Source organism: Poecilia reticulata, chromosome 9, assembly GCF_904066995.2.
Source record: "Poecilia reticulata chromosome 9, P_reticulata-male-v2, whole genome shotgun sequence".
In the NCBI taxonomy this organism is placed as follows: domain Eukaryota; kingdom Metazoa; phylum Chordata; class Actinopteri; order Cyprinodontiformes; family Poeciliidae; genus Poecilia; species Poecilia reticulata.
Genome location: NC_088838.1, coordinates 17,569,404 through 17,590,590, shown reverse-complemented (window position 1 = coordinate 17,590,590; position 21,187 = coordinate 17,569,404). Strand labels below are relative to the sequence as shown.

General features: G+C 40.1%; 1 protein-coding gene across 4 annotated transcripts; it reads left to right on the top strand.

Moving 5' to 3' along the window:
• Window positions 1–186: 186 nt before the first annotated feature.
• On the top strand, window positions 187–20,884 carry aifm3 (AIF family member 3). Of its 4 annotated transcripts, XM_008418739.3 has the most exons (21): window positions 188–875; window positions 5,637–5,867; window positions 10,683–10,896; window positions 11,883–11,992; window positions 12,072–12,181; window positions 12,269–12,313; window positions 13,243–13,339; window positions 13,448–13,560; window positions 14,518–14,604; window positions 14,700–14,791; window positions 14,867–14,997; window positions 16,487–16,602; window positions 16,852–16,923; window positions 17,098–17,161; window positions 17,241–17,317; window positions 17,412–17,529; window positions 17,618–17,716; window positions 18,293–18,368; window positions 18,454–18,558; window positions 19,551–19,571; window positions 19,686–20,884. In XM_008418739.3, exons 2-21 carry the CDS (start codon window positions 5,837–5,839, stop codon window positions 19,726–19,728), a joined length of 1,821 nt encoding a protein of 606 aa, XP_008416961.1. In that variant the 5' UTR covers window positions 188–875; window positions 5,637–5,836; the 3' UTR covers window positions 19,729–20,884. The 4 variants fall into 4 exon arrangements, with proteins under 4 accessions (XP_081466767.1, XP_008416960.1, XP_008416961.1 ...); XM_081610641.1 differs by having other exon boundaries at window positions 187–875; window positions 5,732–5,867; window positions 19,551–20,884; XM_008418738.3 differs by having other exon boundaries at window positions 187–875; window positions 19,551–20,884.
• The last annotated feature ends 303 nt before the right edge of the window (window positions 20,885–21,187 follow it).

The following is a 21,187-nucleotide window of genomic DNA, read 5'->3' as shown; positions in this document are numbered from 1 at the left end:
ACTGCATTTCCAACCTCTCTCCCTCTTCTGATCACACTGACAAATGTGAGGCACACAGTAAGAGCTGTGTCAATGTTTTCAGCCGTTCTTTTCATGTGTGGCCGGAGTGAAAACTATCAATGTGGACGAGTTTTACAACAGCTGATGCATGCACTGCAGCAGAGGAAGCAGGCAGTGCAAAGAGTGAGCAGTCAGCATGCGGCGCAGCAAGGAAGGCAGCAAGTCTTTGATCAGGTTTAACTGGCAAGTCAGGTCTTTGACATCTAAAGGGGAGGCTGAGAGGGTCTGAAGGGAACAACAACAAGCAGCTGAGAGAGAGAAAGAAAGAGAGAGAGAAAGAGAAGGAGAGAGGGAAACAGGGTGCCTCCTCTCAGGGAAACAGAAGAGGAGGGGTGGGAGGACAAGAGCAGGGAACGGTGAGGATTCATGCTGTGTTAGCATCCCCTCAGCAACTCCATCAATACTGCATACAGCTGAGAAACTGGCAGAGGTCCTCCGTGCTGCATTTTCAGGCTCGACCAGAGAAAGAGAGCGACTCCCACGACCGGTCAGCTCAGTCTGCTGCTGGAGGGGCGCTTTGTGAGGGGCAGAGCACACACACACACACACACGCACACGCACACGCACACACACACACACACACACACACGCACACACACACACACACACATACAAGACACACTCTGACACACTCTCCCTAGAACCTCTGCTGCATCAAGAAGCAGAGGAGGGACACACGATCTGGGAATACTCCAGAGGAGAGAGTTATCACCGGAGAGGGACAGCGAGGAAACTCTTGCTGCCATGTCCTGCACCGGAGGCTGAGCTGCGGGAGAGTTTGACAGGACCTCAGTGTACCTGCTCCATGCACACTGGTAAGCTGATTTATTCCTTTTACAGTCAGAGAAATGTACTCCAGCTTGTTTTCTTTTCTTCACCTGTTATTCTGAGATGCTGCTTGAATAACTGGAAAAATGTGTTAATTCATCTTTCTCCATTGCTTCATTCAGAGTAAATCTTGTTTATTTGTCTGGGACTCAGTTCTTTTATTTTCTTTTTTTTTTTTTCCTGGAGTCACAAGCACAGTGTGGCCACAGTTTCTCAGCTGAAATCACATAACAGACCATGGTCAGTTCTCATCACTTTTGTTATACACAATAAATAATATTTACTAGTTCGAAGACGCAGATAGAGCCAGTGAATGTCTCTCAGAACATCAGAAACTGTAGACATCTTTGTGAGTTGCTGCAGAAGTATTGCAGGTATTTAAATTTGTGCTTTCGCTGAAACTGGGAAATAGAGAACTGTTACGTGGAAGCACTGCTCCCCTGCAGGGGTGCACACCCCTTTTTTTTTATAAAGCTCAGTTTTAGTTTTCCATGACATCATGGAGAGGTTATCGCTCAAAGCGGTGGCAAAGTGACCTGAAACAATTCGCTTGTGCCTTTGTCCTGCAGCTGTGGCTTTGGGGGAAGTTAATGCCACATTCAGCCGCCTAGGGTTACATTCACGCATTTTAAAATGATGTCAATGTTGCTGTATAAAATAACAGAGACATGTTTTTTTTATTCCACGTGGCAACTAAAGTGGTGCATTGTTGTTACAACTCAGAGTTTGTTTTTGAATTCCTTTCGAAGCTTAACTGTGACCTCGGTAATCTGGTGAAAATATGGGCTCACGCCTCGACGCCACATTTCATCTTTGTTCAGGTATTTTCAGCAAGACGGAGTAATTTAACAACAAGAAACAAACATGAATGTCTTAGAAGAGTAATTAATTTGCTTGATACCTTACACAGCAAACATCGTCTTATTGTTAGTGCAGTCAAAGCGAGTAAAAAGACATCTTGTTGTGTCATTTTGTGTATTTTTGCTTCAGGTGGGATTCTTTCAGAATAAAGCTCTGTTGCTCCCATCATCTTTCCACTATGATCAAGCAAAGATGCCAGAACTTTACCACCAACAAACCCAACGTTTCAAAATTCTCAGTTTGGTTGATTTTTGAAAGCCTCATTAAGCCGACAACACAAAAAACTATACTTGCACCTGGAAAAGCTCAACAACTTCTTTACGCAACCTGAGGACAATTCACAAGGCTTATCTTGTTGCTCCCAAACCAGTCTGTGAGAGAGACAGGTGTGGCTGATTAAAGTGTTTGAAATGTATGTCTTTTGATCAGATCAGGACCAGAGGAACTGTTTAGCCACGTGTAAAGATAGTGAATAAAAACAGAGGTATTTGCTTGTTACAAACTAATTCTTCCCTTCATTTACCACATTTGACTCAATTTAGATGTTACTGACATTGTAACCATTACACACAATGATTTCCAAAAAAAATTGAATTTGGATATACATTTATACATCCTCAATATAGTTAATTAGGATCTTGCCCATAGTGTACATCAGTATATAAAAAAACACTCCTTATAGTGAAATATAGTTGTGACTACTTTTCTTTGAGAAGAAAGTGTGTTTTTATGATGAAGAGTAGATATTTAATCTTTTGGAATCGCAGTGAATCATTGAAATCACCCAAATTCCTTGAAGAATTAATTAAAGTTTAAAATGTACTTCTGTACACCAGAAGTAAATTAGGCGTAAAAATCTGTTAGCTGATAAAGACTTTTAACAAACACTGCCCTCTTGGATAGATTTTGAGAAATTCTGTAAGCTGAGTGGGCAAATTTTTACCAAGTCACATTGTGGCATTTGATGCTTTGACAAAGCTTCATGTTTTTTGTGTGAATTTGTGTAAGCAGGATTTGTTTTTGTATACTTTGCTTTCCTAACAACTATGTGTGCTTCAGGCGATTTTTACATTCTACATGCAAAATGCAAAAAACAGTGCATACTGCAAACCTGTGTCAGTTCACCTGAACTAACGGACTGAGTAAGCAGAGCTTTAATCAGAAAATCAACTTGTGGGGAGCTGCAGGGATCAACAGCTCGGGTGGGAGACTCTCTTGATGGGGCGCTGCATAAATCTGGCTTTCATGTCAGAGACGCAAGATGAAAATCTCATGAAAATGACTGACGCTTCCCTGAACACCAGGGCGAGACATGGTGGTGGCAGCATCATGCTGTTGAGTTGTTTTTCCTCATTAGGGACAGGCACACCGTTGAGAGTCGACGGTAACGAGAAAAATGAAAGAAAAACAGTTTCAGCAGAAAAAGACTGAAGATCCAGGTAATAGCTAACCAACGATTTTTAACAAACAGAACAAGCGACAATAGATCTGCAGTTGCCTTTGCAGCGAAATATTTTCTCACAGTGCTGACACAGGAGAGCTCAAGACAAATCCCTGCCACACTTTTCAGATTTAAATCCCTCTTTCTTTTTCCCTCAACTTCACATATGAGCTATAAGATATGTTGATTACTTTGATTGTAGCGTAACATCAGGGTGAAAAATGAAATGCCACATTTTATTACACGTGAAGTTTAAAATCAACCCTCGATGACATTTACCCTTGCAATCAGTTTGAGATTTTGTGACATTCTTCTTCGTAGTGTGATACCATCACTGATTGCAAATCCCTATGCGAAGGCCGACTTTGGCTCTGACTGATGGAAGTGACCTTTGAGAGAGAGCGTAGACCTTTCAGCTGCTCAGCGTTCGTTAACAAGCGGCGCCTCCACACTTCCGAGCGGGAGCTGCGCTCCGCTAATTCTCCCCTGCAATATAATTCCAGTAACAGGTAGTACAGTCATAGTGAAACTGACAGCTTGTTTGCTAGCAGGATTACTAGCACTGCTCGGGGACAGGCCCAACAGCGATGGAGCGGGATCTGCGTCATATGTTGTGGCGACCAAATCTGCTTAACCTACTTTGGGGGGGTTTGTTGCACAAAATATTTTTGCCGTTTTGCTGGAAGTCCAGTGTGAAATAGCTCTCGGCTTTCCAGTGCTGTTCATCAAAATTTCAGTTGTGACAAATAATTAAAGCGCAACATGCGAGAGGCAAGTTTTTCCATGCAGTTGGGGAAGGGCTTTGAGCAAGTGAAATCTGCGACGTGGGTGATGGGTCGCTGGAGGAAAGTTCAGATACGTGGAGGAGTTTATGCAGGAATGCTGAAAAATAAGCTTTACTCCGTCTGCAGGACACTAAATATGACTAGTCATATTTTTTACTAGAAATAAACTTTACCACTTGGTATATCACTGGTTGTTTCCTCAGTCTTTCTGCAAGGCAGTTGAATGTGGTCTGCATATTTAACACCATGGACTTGATAGGAAAGTCAGCCTCAGCAGTGTTCCTTCAGGCTTATTACACTTTAATACAACATAAAGGAAGAGGCACTAATAACAGTCTTCTTTTCCAGGTTTTCATTAGAGCATATTCAAATATTACTTTATGTTATAGGACAGAAACCTGTGTTTATTCTTTCAAGTTGTGTTACTCTTATGTCTGCAGGACTCATTTCTTTGCTACTTAAACTTTACCTTATATATCAATTTTGACCTTGAGTCTCCTTTTGTAGGAATCGATCAGGCTCCCAGACAATGACTTTGCAATAATTGCTCTCTCCATCTTGCAAAGGTTGTCTATTTCCCTCCAGTTTGTGAGGACATATCTTGTCCACACAGATGTTATGCTGCATTATGTTCCAGATCCAGGATTGGCCATTCTTTAGCTCATTTGAATGTATGTTTGAATGCTGAAAAATGGATTTCCTCTTTAGACACCTGAATGTTAGTCTGGTCAAAACTGACCTTCAGCCACTGCGAATGTTTAAATAACCTCTTTGTAGTTTCAGAATCGCAGGTTATTAACGGAGATCAATTTTTCATGAGTTTTCAGAAACTTTTCTGTCTCTCCACTCCATTCAACACAGAACCTCAATTTTTTTTTTGTTGTTGCAAGTTTAAGCACATTTAGATGTGCTCAGAATATCAAGCAGTCTCTGTGCTTGCAAAGGAAAATTGGTTGATGGATTGCAGCAAACTGAGTGACGCGTCTGTCATTGTGTGTGTTCAGATCCATGGCACCGAGCGCCACATGTGTAACGTACCACAGCATAGGTGAAGCAGCAGAGTTGGCAGAAATGTGAAGTCTGGCAACGAAACAAGACAAGGGGGAGCTTTGAAACTCAAGGGGCCTCTGGTTCCCTTGAAAACAGTGTCTGACAGGAAAGTTTATAGGTGCTGGAGTGGGGTTAATATTTAACAAGTTCCCATGCAAAATGCATGAACAAACGTGTGTGAAAATGTTCCTAATTAACTAAATTACTTCCTTTTGACAAGCATTTACATTCTACATACACGCACACACACACACACACACACACACACACACACACACACACACACACACACACACACACACACACACACACACACACACACACACACACACACACACACACACACACACACACACACACACACACACACACACACACACACACAGTGGATGGAGCAGAATAATAATTATGCACAGCTGTCCTTATAAACCAAACCAAAGTTGAAAATTTATGTCATAAATGCTGATTGTTAAATTGAAAGGATTTTCCCCCTGCTTAGATTAAATAACTTGTTTTATTTTAAAACATTTGGTTTGATCCTTGTAAAGCTGGTAGGTTTTCATAGCTGTGAGCCGTATCATTTTTATGTCTTTTTTCCCCTTTTTTTACAGATTACATAAAAGAGCTGGTGTGTGCAATGGCTGTCTTCGACTTGCAGGGTTTCATGCCACCCGTTCTGCATCACTTTCCTCTCTTTGCTGCACAGCCAGGTCCGACGATCTGACCACACCTCTCCTTCCTCCCCCCGATCCCTTCCTCTTTCCCTCCTGTCCTCCCCTTTTTCTTGGTGTCCATCTTTCCTGGGCCCACCATGGGAGGATGCTTCTCCAAACCCAAACCAGGTAAGAAAGATGCTTTCCAAGCTCATGTCTTAAAGGAGATTTAGAGTCCAGGTCCAGAAGTTTGCTTATGCTTACATGAAATAGGGTTTAATTAGCTTTTAAACTCTGTGATCTGGGTGAAAACATTTTTGGTTGCCCTTAAATCTTCTCAATTCTCAAATTATTTTGTCCCGTTCCTCCTGAAAGAGCTGGCCTTGTGTTCATTTTTCAGATCTTAAACCTAATTTTCTATGGGATTGAGATCAGGGCTTTTGTGACTGACGCTTGAAAAAATCGACTTTGTTATCCTCAAGCTAATTTGTAGCATATTTGGTATCATTGTCCATTTGTCCTCAAGTCTTAATTTCCTGGCTGATGTCTCAAGAAGTTGGTTCAGTTGTTGCGCATAATGTTCTTTCCTCAAGATGCCGTCATTTTTGTGAAGTGCACCAGTCCCTCCTGCAGCAAAACACTGACACAAGATGCTGCCACCTCTGTACTTCACAGTTGCGAAATTTATGTTCAGGTTTACAGTTCAAAAATAAAACAAATCAGAACAGCCAAACATATCAATGCGGCCAAAGGACGTGTCTGCCAAAAAATGAGGTCTCTGAGAAATGGCTTATTTCTTGTCAATTAACAATTATGATTAACTCTGATCTTCCTGACGCCTCTTTCTTTCTTTGCTATTACTTATTGACACTAAAATAATAACAGAGTGTTTGCAGAACATTAGCAGCATCTACACCAAACCTCGTTGCCAGAGGGACCTGGGAGCCTGTAGCAAGAGAGGCTGCCACTGATTAGGAAAAGATTGGATGTTTTGAGTTTTGGCCTGATCAACCTGAAAATCAACCTGAAAATTTTCTGATTCCAATCACCAGCTGATTTGACAGTTCATCTCTAGGTTGGTAAACTGCTCTACCAATATGTTTAAAATGGTTCTGACAAAGATAATGCCAAAATGTGAGCTACAATTACGAATAAAAGCACATGCAGCATAAGAGGCTGTGATCCTGTAAATGTGGAAACCACTAAACTGCGGTTGTCTGCCGTTAGGTCATTTTGCCCATCAAGAGAAATCTTGTCGTTGGATCAGTGGAATATTATTGTCATAAAGACATTTATTTTTTTCTTGTTTTCAGAGGCTGCAGGAAACACAAACTAGATGCAGAATAAATTAAACTGTTCAGTTTGAATAATTTTCTGGCCGCCTCCAAATTCTGCTGTGCACATGATCTCAGCCTCCTCTGTTCGCAGTACAATGTTTTGTGTGGGAGGAAGTTAAAAGCTCTGTGTAGCATCTTCCTCAGAAGAGGATTACATGCTGAGACTCAAATATACCCTGAACAGAACATGCTGTCATGTCCCTGTTTGATATGCATCATACGGTGGAGAGAAGGAGGAGGAGGGGAACACAGAAGGGATCTTTGAATGTAAATTAAAGACTCAAGATTTTTGAATTTATGTTAATAATTTCAACAGTTAATAGCATATATCTTTCCAGTTTTTTTTTGTATAAATCCAGGCTAGTTGATCCAGACGTCATGAGGTAGCAGCTAGCTAAAAGAGGCCAAGACCAAAGTGAACTTCATGCATTTAAAAACAAGCGAGTGCAGAAAGCAAAAACACAGACTTAGACTTCTAATTTTACTGCAGTTATTCATTTTTCTACTTTATTTGAGTCAGTTACTGTTTAAAAATATTAAACGTGTTTTAAGGACTTCAATCTTTATGATTGGATTAGCCAGAGTAGGTCGTCTGTATTGGGGCTGAGTGTACGAAGGAGCTGAAGTGTCTTGGATGGAGCAGGAGAGAGGCACTGATGGCGCCAGAGTTTATCCAAAAAGGACGACCTCATGATTTCTGTGTCCCGATCCTCAGCTATGTTCATAGATAATTCCTGAAAGGACATCCGGATCAGCCTCCAGCTGTGGAGCTCTGTCCTCTGAGAGGAGCACACAGCTGTTGCTCCTTTGCGTTGAAGGGGGTCGTTTGAGGTCAGGATGTCCTCTGAGTTACCCCCCATCCCCACTCTGCAGGTTTTCCAGGCACTTCCCACCACCAGGAAATCCTGAGCCAAAAGTAAACAAACGTAATAATAAATTCAATACAAATTTCTGTGATGCACGAGGGAAATTTTGAACTGAAAAGGCCCCTGAAGTCGAACATCTCACAAACTCTGACCTATATCTATATATTTATATATGCACTCATTCCATGTTGGTGTTTTAAAGATATATCTGAACTACTCATTTTCCATGTGCAAGTGCAATGTTTTTAAGAAACACGTGTTGAATGCACACGTCTACATTTATTATGGATTTTCTCTAATCCACACAGATTCAGGGCAGATATTATAAAATGATGCAGACTAAAATATGCCCAGTGTCCCTATCAGTGAGGTGAACCACAGTCAAAAGTTGATAGCAACAAAACTGTTGCTATCAACAAACTTCTTTTCATAATTCTGACTGGATGTCTCACCCCTGTTCTTGGTAGACTAAGGTCATTTAAACTGGTCAGTCTCCTGGGACATATGCTGCTTTTAAACACAATATTTTAATTTAAATAGGGCCAGGCCCACGTCAGAGCTTTGTTTTTCAGTTTATTTCATTACAAAACTACTTCAATGAGTGCTTGGGATCATTGTGCTGTTAGAAAACCCCACAGTCGCCCTGTATTTGAGGAAAGGCTGAGGAAACTAAAGATGCTGTTTTACTTAAATGTGATCTCTGACCATGTGAATCCATGTTGATGTTAAACTGGCTTCAGTGTGGACAGCGTTTTTTCAGCATCTTGTAGTACATGCTAGGCTAGCACGTTGAGTCGTTTTCTTCCATCAGTTTTGGCCATCCTTCAGATCTTACACCAATTTACAGCTGCTTGAATTGATCATGTCGGAATCTGCAGCATTTTAGAAAAACGCCCTAAGGTGTTCTCTGAGTTTTGTAAATCCACATTTCCCCTTCCTAGAATGTCTCAGGAGTTGTTTTAGTATTTTGAGAGTTGATCGATCCATTGATGGCAGTCACAGAGAAAGTAGCAGCAGTAGCAGCAGCAGCAGCAGCTACAGTCAGGATCAGTAAGAAGACACTATATAGACTTTGGTCTGGTCATGTGCATTGGTTTTCGGACAGGCTGTTCAGAGAAATTGTTCAATTTTGGCATCTAACGCTCATTGAAGTTGTTTGTTGTACAACTATCATCATCTCCACCTATGATGTCTTCATGTAAGCTGCTCACTGTTGAGGTGGGAAAGTTTCAGATATGCAGCAAGTGCTGCTGTTTAATCGCCTTTATTGGAGGGTAAATGGTTCTAACATGAGCTGCGTGAGGAACGGAGGGCTTTAAAGATGTGGCTCCGTACCAACTCATTTGCATGAAAATATGCTGAAAACTTGCTGATGCAGTGAAGTCACACAGCAGCAAATAATCATCCTGTTTTTGTTTTTTTTCCTGTTTGTTTCACTTCTTCACACAATACACAACAAGTAAATGACACCTGCATTCAAAGCACTTTGAAAACATTTCCACAATCACATACACTATTCAGAAGTTGAGTGTTAAGAGTCGCTACATTTACAGCAGCGTCTGGAGATTCTCCTCACAGGCACACAGCAGTCTCCCCTTCTTCCTCCACTTGTGCAATTGCACTCACTATTACGATTTTCCATTGATTTTAATTAAGACTTGCTCAGCAGGAGAAAATTCCAGGCAGATTACTGTGTAAGAACCGGAATGATCAGCACATTTTTCCAGCCGAACAGTTAAAGCCTGCTGCAGTGAAGCTGGAGTTACACGGCGCCTTCTCCACAGTTACGGCGGCGCATCGTCCTAAAAAAACCTGAATCCATACATGACAAAGATGTTTGTCTTGTCTTCATGAAAGCAGAAACTGAAAGATACTTTTTTTTTTTTTTGTAATTTAAATGTGTTGTTTTACTTTTCAGGAACCCGTTTAGCACCGCAGTTTCAACAAGAAGTGAAATTACAATTTTTGAATTATAACTCAAAGCTGTGCAGGAAATGATAGTTTCCAGGCCAGCAGGAGCTCTGAACCGTCTTCACAGGTTTATGACAAAAAGATTTTGTAAAAGCGACTTTGTCGTCAAATATCTTTAGATCAGGGCATGATGTGTTAATTTGTGACAATTTGTTTCAGACAGGTTGTGTTTAAGTTTCTTGATTGTACAGGTTGGTGGTAATCAGGCCTGGTTGTGGCTGGTGATTTATCACTGTTAAATTTCAAATGGGTGAGGTTAGGCCAGCACAACTCATCAAATGCTCAAGTTATGTTTGTTGTTTGCTTGTTGATCTGAAACATGTGTGACTAAAAAGCAAAAACAAAAAAAAGGTGAGAGGGCAGCACTTTTTCAAAGCGCAATGATTTATGATTTTGTTTATTATTAAGAGCATGAGTGGCAAAATTAATGACAGAAAAAAAGGTGAAGGGATTCCCAAAATAGAAAGAAAAAGGATATTCTTGAAAATCTATTTCTTTCCTGAATGCTGCTTTCATTTGTCCAAGTTGTGGGGACGTCTATGTCAATGTGATCCGTAGACAACTCTCTTTTCCTAAAGGAAAAACTCCCATAACGTACTGGTGTGAAAGTAAAACAAAAAAGGGGAAAAGAAAACTATATTAAAAGTGTAGAGCTTTAAGGAAAGCTAACACTAACAATCAGCCAACATTAAGATGTTTATTTGTTAATAGTTTCAGTCTATTTCTATCTGAAATCATTTGGTCACTGAAATTAGCTGTGGCATAGCAGTGACTGCTCTGTACGCGTTTATTCAGTGGGTTTCTAAGAAACACATGTCTGTGTTGTGTAGTTGAAGTCAAAGTGGAGCTCTCTCTCCTGGAAAAAGAAAAAGAAGTGGACGGCCTGTCCCCTAATGGCAAAGCGAGCCCCTTCGCTGACTGCAGACCGAATGGGGCCCTGGCTCACAGCTCTGACGAAGACTCCATGCTGCTGCCGCTCAACCACAACTCCCGGGAATATGTGGAGGCCTCCGTGTGTCACGTTAAAGACCTGGAAAATGGACAGTAAGGAAAAAGGAATCATATATTTCTTGATTTTTTTTTTTTTTTACTAGAAGCAGATCATTCTGCTTCCTTTCACTCCTGCATCCCCTGCACCTTAGAGGTTTTAATATGTTAGACGTCGTATTTTATTAAAATATATGTGATACAGCAAAACAAAGTATTCTTTGCTTTTTAAGAGGAAGGAAAGACATGCATGATTTTGAGTTTTGTTTTGATGAATATAAATCAGAAGAATGTGTGGCATATTGTGTTATTCAACCTTTCGCTTCAATTCAGGTTACAAGTCTTTTAAAGAACATCTCTACCAGCTTTGCACATCTACTCACTGGATGTTTTGCTCATTCTTTATTGTAAGGCAGCTTAAGATCACTCAGTCTGCACTTTGACTAGGACACGTTGAGCTAACGTTGAGCTTTTATTTCCTCTTTTATTTAGGGATATCACATCAACGTGAGGATATGGCAATCAAATATATTGAAGCTAGTTGTTGTAATGCGACCAATTGTGAAAAAAGTCCTAAATAAAGCTGTTATGGTGATTCTACCAAGGCTTTGATTGAGGATTTGTTCCCTGGAGCTCAGGCTGGACATCTACAGCAAAAATCCCACAGGTTGTTCTAGTTTCAGCTGATTGATATGCTAACTTTATACATATCAATGAGTCTACTTCTATATTAGGCTTGTGTTACCATCAATAATCACTGAGCATTATTTAATGAGTTACCTGTGCCTAAGTTTAAGCCCTGAAGCAGGGAATCAATGGCAGCAAAGAAAACAGTGATGAATGATGAATATATAAAAGTATACAGAAAATACAGACTTTTTTATGCTAACAATATAAGAATCAGAAAACTAAATGCAGTTTCAGATACTGTAAAAAAACAAATGGTTTTGCAAAGCATTGTTACATCATTTTGTTTCCCCCTTGAATTCGTTGTTTGCCTGATTGTTGAATAAGAACCTGCTTTGTTTTTGCGCCTGGGACAGAATGCGAGAGGTGGATCTGGGATGTGGCAGAGCTTTGCTCATCAAACAACACGGGGAGTTTTCCGCCATGGCCCACAAGTGTCCGCACTACGGAGCACCGCTGGTCAAAGGTCAGAATTGTGTTGATTATCATTGCGACTATTATTTTCTATCACTGGGACACTTTTGACTTACCATATCTCCTTGTAGGTGTCCTATCCAAAGGACATGTGCGCTGTCCCTGGCACGGCGCCTGTTTCAGCACAGCAACAGGAGACATAGAGGACTTCCCAGGTCTGGACAGTCTGCCTACCTTCCAGGTGACCTTCCCTGCTGCTGGTCCCTCCTAACACTTTGTCTGCCTTATCAAAAAAAGTGAACACGTCGCTGATGTCTGTTTGCTCCAGGTCAGAGTGGAGAAGGACAAGGTGATCATTCGTGCAAACAAGCAGGTAAGAAACAAGCTAACAAAAAAAAAAAGAATGGGAATATTTTATCTAAAACTTTTTCACATTTTGTCACAGTACAACCACAGACCTCAGTGGATTTTATTGGAGTTTCTTGTCATGGATTATTAACAAACTGAGCAAAATTCTGAAATTGGAGAAGTATTAAAGATTTCCAGAGGTTTTGTATGGATGAAAGTCTTAAAAGTGTGGCATGGATTTGTATTCATCTCCTCTAAGTTGTCACTTTGTAGAATCAGTGCAATTAGGGCATATCTTTACCACTGGTGGACATCTGCAGTCTCAGGTAATTGCTTTGTCCATTTTGGAAAATTGCTTTGACTCAAATTGGATGGAGAACAAAATTCAAGCTACGGCTTTACAGTTTGTATTGTTGGCTAAACTTTGACTAAACCATCCTAACACATGAACATGCTTTAATCTAAACTATTCGGTTTTAGATCCGGCTGGTAGTTTAAGGTGGTTGAATATCTGCTGACGGTCTGTTACAGCATCTAATACGTTTTCTTCCTGCTCTGTTTTTAGCTCTATCCTTCTATCAACTCTGACAAGCTTGTTTCTTTCTTTCAGCAATAGCTTCACATTTCCATGAAGGTTATTTAAGGACTGCTAAACTCATATCTTGACAGATTTGTCCACTTGATTGGTGGATCTCTGCAGCTAGATTGTTGGTGTAGACTTTGTTACTGCATCTAAGGCGTTAGTGCTCCCCGTACTTCACCTGTCAGTTTAGTTGGATGTCCATGTCTTGGTTTGCAGCTGTACCATGCTCAGATGATAGGTGACGCACCACTCTTTTGAAGTTTTCAGAGCTCTGTACTTTGTTTTATAATTTGTCAAAATGTGAAAAAGTTCTGCAGGCACAAGTTGAACAAAGCTGCTAATGAATTCATTAATCTTTAATACTGTTTCAGGCTCTTCAGTCACAAAAGAGATCGAAACCCATGTCCCGATGTTCGGCCGTCATCAACTCCAACACAGGCTTCAGCCATGTTCTCATCATCGGCTCAGGTTGGTGTACAACACCAACTTGTTTTTAATATGAAAAAAACAGTTTCCACAACCTTCTTCTTAAAAGAAAATAGATTTTAGGGTTGAAATTTGTGAATTTGTCTGCAGGTCCAGCGAGCCTGGTGTGTGCAGAGACACTGAGGCAAGAAGGCTTCACAGATCGCATCGTCATGTGCACCATGGACAGACATCCTCCGTACGACAGGCCTAAACTGAGTAAGGTTTGTACACAGACTCCAGCCATGTACACTGAGACGCAACCCATTATGTCGGGAAGCTTACATAAGAGACTGCAGAGCTGCTGCTTTGGTCAGTGGCTCTTTAGGGAACAGCTACTCATTGTGCAGCAGCCAAGCTTTAGAAAGTTGAGAGTTGGGACAGTTCTACAGAGCCTCAGGAAAGCAACCACCACAATCTTGAATGTCATTTATTAGGAATTTATTTGATGCATCAACACAAAGTAGAGCTTAACTTTGAAGTGGAAGACGAGTTAATGGGAAGATCAATGGAGCAAAACAGGACAATGATGGATAAAAATCTGTCTGCGGCTGCAAAAGAGTTTGAGAATAAGGTTTACAGTCCAGCAGGAAGATGGTGCTAAACCATCATCCAGAGCTACAAAACAATTGTTTAGATTAAAGTACACGCATATGTTAGAATAGATGAGCCAGTCGAGACTAAATTAAACTGAGAATCTGTGGCAAGACTTGAAAATTGCTCATTTGCATCCAATCTTACTGTGATTGAGCTGTTTTACAAAGAATGAGCAACAATGTTGGTGTCTAGATGTGAAAAGTTGGGGTAAAATTGCAGAAAACTGTGGTTCTATAAACATTTGACTCCGGGGTCTAAATAGTAATGCAGAGAACATTTAGTCAGATCTGTAATTGTAAGCAAATTTCAGTCCATTTCATAATTATGCCACACCTTATTTTGGTGTAGTTTGTGGTTGTAAAATGTGACAAAATGTGAAGAAGTTCAAATGATGCAAGGCTTGGTATAGACTAAAGAAAAGAACATTATTAGCTTTTTTATTACTTCCACAAATTATACTGATGATGGCTCAGGATATCGTCATAATATTAAGTTTAAAATGATCTTTAAACAGTTTTCAGCAGGGTGAAATAGAAATGCGGTTTACGGTTTTTGCTCTGTGTTTGTAACTTTGTTGCCTTCAGTCTTTAGAAAGCACAGCAGAGCAGCTGAGGTTACGCTCCATGGACTTCCTACAGGACCATGACATTGAGCTGCTCACAGAAAAAGAGGTGAGGGACTTTGGATTATGATAATTTATCTAATAAATGAAATAATTTTTTATTTTAAGTTTGTTTAAGCAAAAAGTCTCCAATGATCATTTTAGGTTGTAGCAGTGGATGTCAAGACTCGATCTGTAACGTTTGAAGACGGCTTAAGGATGGAGTACAGGAAACTCTTTATTGCTTCAGGAAGCAAGTAAGAAAAATAACTAATTCTGTCTGATGACTAAGTAGCCGAAACTCTTAATACCTAATTTGATTTGTTTTAAAGACCAAAACCAATGATCTACAAGGGGAAAGACGTCAGGAATGTTTTCCATCTCCGGACGCCTGAGGACGCTAACAGCATAGCGAGGCTTGCCAACAACAAGAACGCCGTGATTGTGGGAACGTCTTTTGTTGGTGAGACAAAAACTCATATTTAATTATTTCATTCTCAGTTAAAGTAAAAATCAAATAAAAAAATGTACATTTAATATTTAAAATAGCTCAGTATTGTTTTTTGTGCTCATGACTCTACAATATGCCCAAAGCTCAACAATAGGCTAAATACAGCCTGATAAGAAAATGTAAATGAGTTTAAAAAGATAAAAAGTAATAAGTAAGTCACTTCATTGGACACTTACAGTTGGTGTCATTACTTAATTAGATTTTTAAAAAGCCAAGATAAAAAAGCTGAGTGAGAAAAACACATCACTGACATTGCTCCTTTTAAAAATATATTATTATTATTATTATTATTATTATTATTATTATTATTATTATTATTATTAATAATAATAATAATAATAATAATAGACTATTGCTGCTTGAGGTCACTAAGTTGACTGTAAACTCATCTGTAAAATCTGGTATGCAGAGGAGATCAAAATATATTAATGTGCAAGAATAGCCCAGTCAAAGGCTTGAATCCAAAGGCAGACTTGAAAAATGATTTTCACAAACACCATCCATCCACTCTGTCTGAGCTTCGGCAATTTTACAAATTAGAATCTGCAACAGTTTCAAAGCTGGCAAATCCATCATATATCCACAGTAGAGCCAAGTCTGGTTAATCAAAGTATTTACTCCTGGGGGCCGAACACAAATGCAAATTCACTTTTCATGTTTTTATTCATTTAAAAAATGTTGAAACCCATGTACCTTTTCCTTCGACGTCACAAGTAGGCTCTACTTTGAGTTGTTCTATTAAAAAAAACAACTTGAAGTTGAAAAATAACAACTTAAGGTTGTTATTTATAGGTTTATGATTTTGTCCACATTTTGTTTATGGTGACAAAATGGTTCAGTAGAGTGTGTACTTTGCAGTGTAATTATTGTGCCCAGGGAATTAAACTGTATGATGGGACTCATAGGCAGCCGCTTTATGCTGGAGAGCGATTGGCGCTTTAAATTATGACAACGTTACTGTTGGTTTATATGCAAAGGTAGAAAGATATATAAAAGTCGGACAGCAGGGGGCAGTGTGGTGCTTTCGCAGATGCTGCAGCGGGAATATATAAGTCCTCCCAGTCATGCTGACTAAACAATATTGTTTTAGCACCTGACTAAACAATATGGAAGACTAAATACGGCACTGTATAGAAAAAAGCTTTTTTTATGCAGAAATATTTTTTAAAAAAAAACACTGATTGTGAGGTTTTCTCTTTGTTTCTAAATTCTCAAGGACCTTCCTGAAATAAAATAGCTCACATGAGTTTGAAGGTATAATACAGAGAGCTTGTTGCAAGAATACACCTGCTGACGACAGAGGGTGCAGAGAAGGGAGGAGTTTTCAATGTTCACTGTTTAAAGGTTGCGGCTGGCCTAATAAATGGAGAGAGATTTGCTTAGACAGATTAAAATAAATGCATGAAAACATTTTCCGCCTTGTGTTTTGTTGTGCTGACAGGTATGGAAGTGGCTGCAGCTCTGACTGACAAGGCCCACTCAGTGTCTGTCATCGGGATCGAGCCGGTCCCCTTCAAAAAAGCTCTCGGGGAGAAAGTGGGGAAAGCCATAATGAAGGTAAAGGCTCCCTCCCTCCTGGGAATTTAAGCCTTTGTGAACATGAAGCACATCCACAGCGCCATCATCAGTATTCTCCCCGAGAATACGCTGCTGGTCAAAATGCAAATCCCATTAGTTGTTTCTGCTGCTGGTCAATACCGCGCCAGAAATTGGAGCAGCGATTGATCACTGAAAAGAAGTGGAGGCTGCTGTGAAGTGTCCATGTTGTGGTTTCGGTGTAACTCTGAGGTGTCTTCATCTCTGCAGCTGTTTGAGACAAACAGGGTGAAGTTCTACATGCTGAACGAAGTGTCGGAGATGATTGGTCAACATGGACAGGTATTCAGAAAGTGAGAGAAATAGCAGGACATACTGCTTAGTCTCCTCCTCTGTAGAATCTGGAAACCTTAAAGTTTAAAGTATTTATTTATGTAGCTTGAAATAATTAAGTAAACACAAGTGCAGCAGCTACTTTTTTACATCAAAGTGAACCATTTTTGCCCCGTTTCACAGCTGAAGGAAGTTGTTCTGAAGAGTGGGAAAGTTCTGCGGGCGGACGTGTGCGTCATCGGAGCAGGTAGAAAATGTGCTTTCTCTCTTGTTTTCCTGCCAGCCTCCTTCATGTTAAGCCTGCTGACATGACTCTGCTTCTGCAGGGAGTGTTCCTGCAACAGGGTTTTTGAAACAGAGCGGCATCCACTTGGACTCAAAGGGCTTCATCACCGTCAACAAGGTGTGCTGCAATCCTCTGTGGTCTGAGTAGAAAGTCTACCTTTGTTGTGGGTCTTTTTGGGGGTTTTTTCCACTAAAGTTCATCTCTGCTGCAGATGATGCAGACAAGCGTTGACGGGGTGTTTGCTGGAGGAGACGTGGTCACGTTTCCGTTTCCACCTCGCAACAACAAGAAGGTGAACATCCCTCACTGGCAGATGGCTCATGTGCACGGTGAGCGGGTCAAAGCTCGGGTCAGACTTTGGGAAGCTGTGAAAAATGTGTGTAAGATTTATTTGATTTCTCTCATTGTCGCCGGCAGGCAGGGTGGCAGCTCTCAGCATGATGGGCAGAGTCTCCGAGTTCAAAACTGTGCCTTACTTCTGGTCGGCCATGTTTGGGAAGACCATTCGCTATGCAGGTGGAGGATGTTCCCCGACCCGGAGTATTTTGAAGAAAAATATAACTTCTGATGAGATCTAAAAGTTTTTTAAAGTGGAGAATTAAAAAGACAGACATTGGTGTCTTAACAGCTGGGTGTAAAAGTGAATTACTATTTTTTAGATTTTAGATATTTTCATTTCACAGTTTGGTTATTTCATGTAATCCTTTCTTCTTCACATGGATGAAAGAAAACAATAATTAATACACATTAATATTTTTCTGAATTAGGAGGTGTATTAAAAGTGAATTAACCCTTTCATGCATAGTGGTCACTACAGTGGACAGCTGTCCAAAAAGCCTTTTTCTTCTGCTTCTTGTGGATTTTTATGTTATAAATGCACACAGAGCACTGAACTGGACACTAATGCATCATAAAATACAATATCAACTTATTGGCCATCAGCTGAAAATGCAAGAAATGATTTTTGTAAAATACATGCATACAGTGCCTTTTGGAACATCCTCCCTGAAAAAGAAACACACATCATAGCTGTTAAGATGAAAAACTTAAACCAAAGACCAACATTTTATGTGTCCTTTTCCGTGTTTTGAGGTTATGGTGATGGATTTGATGATGTCATCATACAAGGAGATCTGGATGAATTACGATTTGTTGCTTTTTATACAAGGTAACTGTTGCATTTTTAAACCGTAAGCCAACTAAAATATTTGGATTGTTTTACATTCGTTTGTTTGCTCTGTTCCCATCTGAAGGAGCGAGGAGGTGGTTGCCGTCGCCAGCATGAACTATGACCCCATCGTATCTCGGGTGGCAGAGGTCTTGGGATCCGGAAAGACGATTAAAAAGCGAGACGTGGAGTAAGTCTCCATTTGGGATTTTATACTCATTGCAGTTGGAAGTTATATTTTTAAAGTCTTGGAAAAAAATTCACTGGGTGTTTGAGTTTGGGACTTAAAAAAAAGCTCTAAATGTAAAACATGATTAGCTAATAAAAGCTGCGGCAGCTTTAGGTTCTTTTTTTTAAAACACTTTTAAATGTTTATCGTATCGATAAAATCCAGCAAGATTGTTTACATTCTTACAATCATGAGTCTCGCCTTATTTGTTCAATTAATTTAAAGTTAAGATTTAATTTCAGTCAAGTGACTGCATTTTAGTTTGATCATCATTCAGTTTTTGCATGAATGATGCCTTGAAGTTTCCTTGTTTTTTCCAACCAAAAACATCCTCAGTCCTCCAATAAAACCCATTGAGACAAAATTGTTACATATTATTTTGTAACTTTTCAGGATCTTTACAACCTACAGAGTTGACATGCAAAAAAAAAAAAAAGAAAATGCTGGCTGCTCGTGGCTTCCCTGTCAGGCCATGGCGCCCTGGGTGGTGAACCATACAGTCAATGTTAAAATTGGTCCCTGAAGGCCACTGCTGGTTTATAGCCGGGGACTGGTGTCCTGTGACTTGTCTCTGCTCCAATATGTCTGAGTCAAATGGCTGAATTACCTCCTCAGTAGTCAAGTTTTGCAGAGTCTTGCTAACGACCTCATCATTAGACTCGGGTTTAATAAAGGCCTGGGTTTGAAGATCCCTGGTTTATAGCAACATTACATTAATACTTCTTGCATGCTAGCTGTATTGAGTCAATGCATGCTACTGTATTTCTAAAAGCTTGATACAAAAACTGTGGTGTTTCGACAAGAAAAAAAGTAAATAATGTCAGAGGCTTATATGTCAGTGTTAGTCTATAAACGTCGCTGTTAAAATGTCCATTTTGTCTTGTCTTTTTGTTGTTCTACTGATCTTCATCTCTCTCGTGTCTTTCAATTTTGTGTGCAAACAAAAACTGAAGGATGTTAGCGCGGCTTGGCAAGTATGGAAAAACACGAGCTAATCCTTTTTATATGCAGCTGCACCTTATCCACCAGCTCAAAATGTGATAAAACTCTTTATCTGCAAGGATCTGATCACTGTTGCTGTGTTGCAGGACTGGAGACATATCTTGGCTGATTGACAAAGGCTCTCACTGACTTCACCTCTGGAGTTCCCTAAAGGACAGACCCAAAGTCCACTGGATACCCTCACATGGACACTTTGGTGCTGAGACCCTGAGCAGCTATCCTACTTCATTCACAGAAACACAGCCAACACGATTCTCTGTCTGTCGGAGGCTCGCTCTGCTGAAGACGACAGTATAACATGTTTTGCTCCGGAGAGACACTTTAACGTGACAAACTGAATCACACAGGGCATGAACACACTGAGTCACTGTGTCGGCAGATGTTTTTGTTCACAACGGAGCGATATTTCAGCCTTCGCGCTGCTGCAAGTTATATCTACCTGTACTTTTTTTGTTTATAAGAAGCCAGAGAAGGGCATGGGCATTTGTTTTGTATAAATACGACTGTACATAGTTATAATCCTGATTGCACTGTAACAACAAAAGAGAATACACACTTTTGGGTGGGAAACAGATCGACTGCGCTCTCACCTGGTCTTAGATCTGCATGGTAGAACTTACTGCAGTAATAAAAATAAAATGACGAGTCCCAAACCAGAGAATATTAATACAGACGCATTAAAAATAAAAGCTTAAATCAGCAGCAGAACAAGTCCTCTTTAGACCAATCTTGAGCTTTAACGAGCTCAGTTATATGCACATGCATTTAATTTGCAACGAGATAATGTACTTCTTTGTATATGTTGCCTTGCTAGTAAATACATTAAATTTTAATCATGTTTCTAATTAAACTAATTATTAGTTTGTGCTTGCACAATAGATTCACGTTTTTCAAAAAAATAAACAGCAATAACTCATCTAGATGAAAACTAGAAACTGTTTATTTTTGACGTTTCCAGACTCCATAGGGACTTTATTTGTTACTAACTCAGGGAACTGAGGTTTGTGGCCCAGGCTGACTGCTCCCTTACAGTCGCTGTTGCTTTAATATTCTCCCCTGTGATCTCACCACTTCCCCTCGTTTTTCTTTAGCGATGCTTTGCAATGCGCTGAGAGGTGCAGAGCAGATGTCTGATGGCATCCTGGTCTAATGAGGATCCATGCATACTTGATCCTTGACGCTTAAAGTCAACGAGGCAATTTGAAAAGCATTGTTCTTCCTACAGAGAAGCTGGAATGACGTTTTTATAACTTAACTTTGAAATAAAAAGTGATCCAACAGTAAAGGCCCACTGTTGCTATGTTTATTTCAGTTTTAACACTTTCTTTCCTGTGTACATCCTTGATTGGTGTTGGCTGTTTTCTGCTGTTTTTAACCCAGCATGGTAAGAAAATGAGTCGTCTGTGACGGTCCATAATGAGCCCAAATCGAGTAATTGTTTCATACCCGCTTTGAGGTTCGTTAGGTTTTTTTTGCTTCAGTTTTATTTAAAACAGGGCTGCATAGAGATGCAGTTGGTAGCACTGTTGTCTTGCAGCAAGAAGGCCCTGAATTTCAATCCTGGTCTGAGTCCTCCCTGTGGACGTGT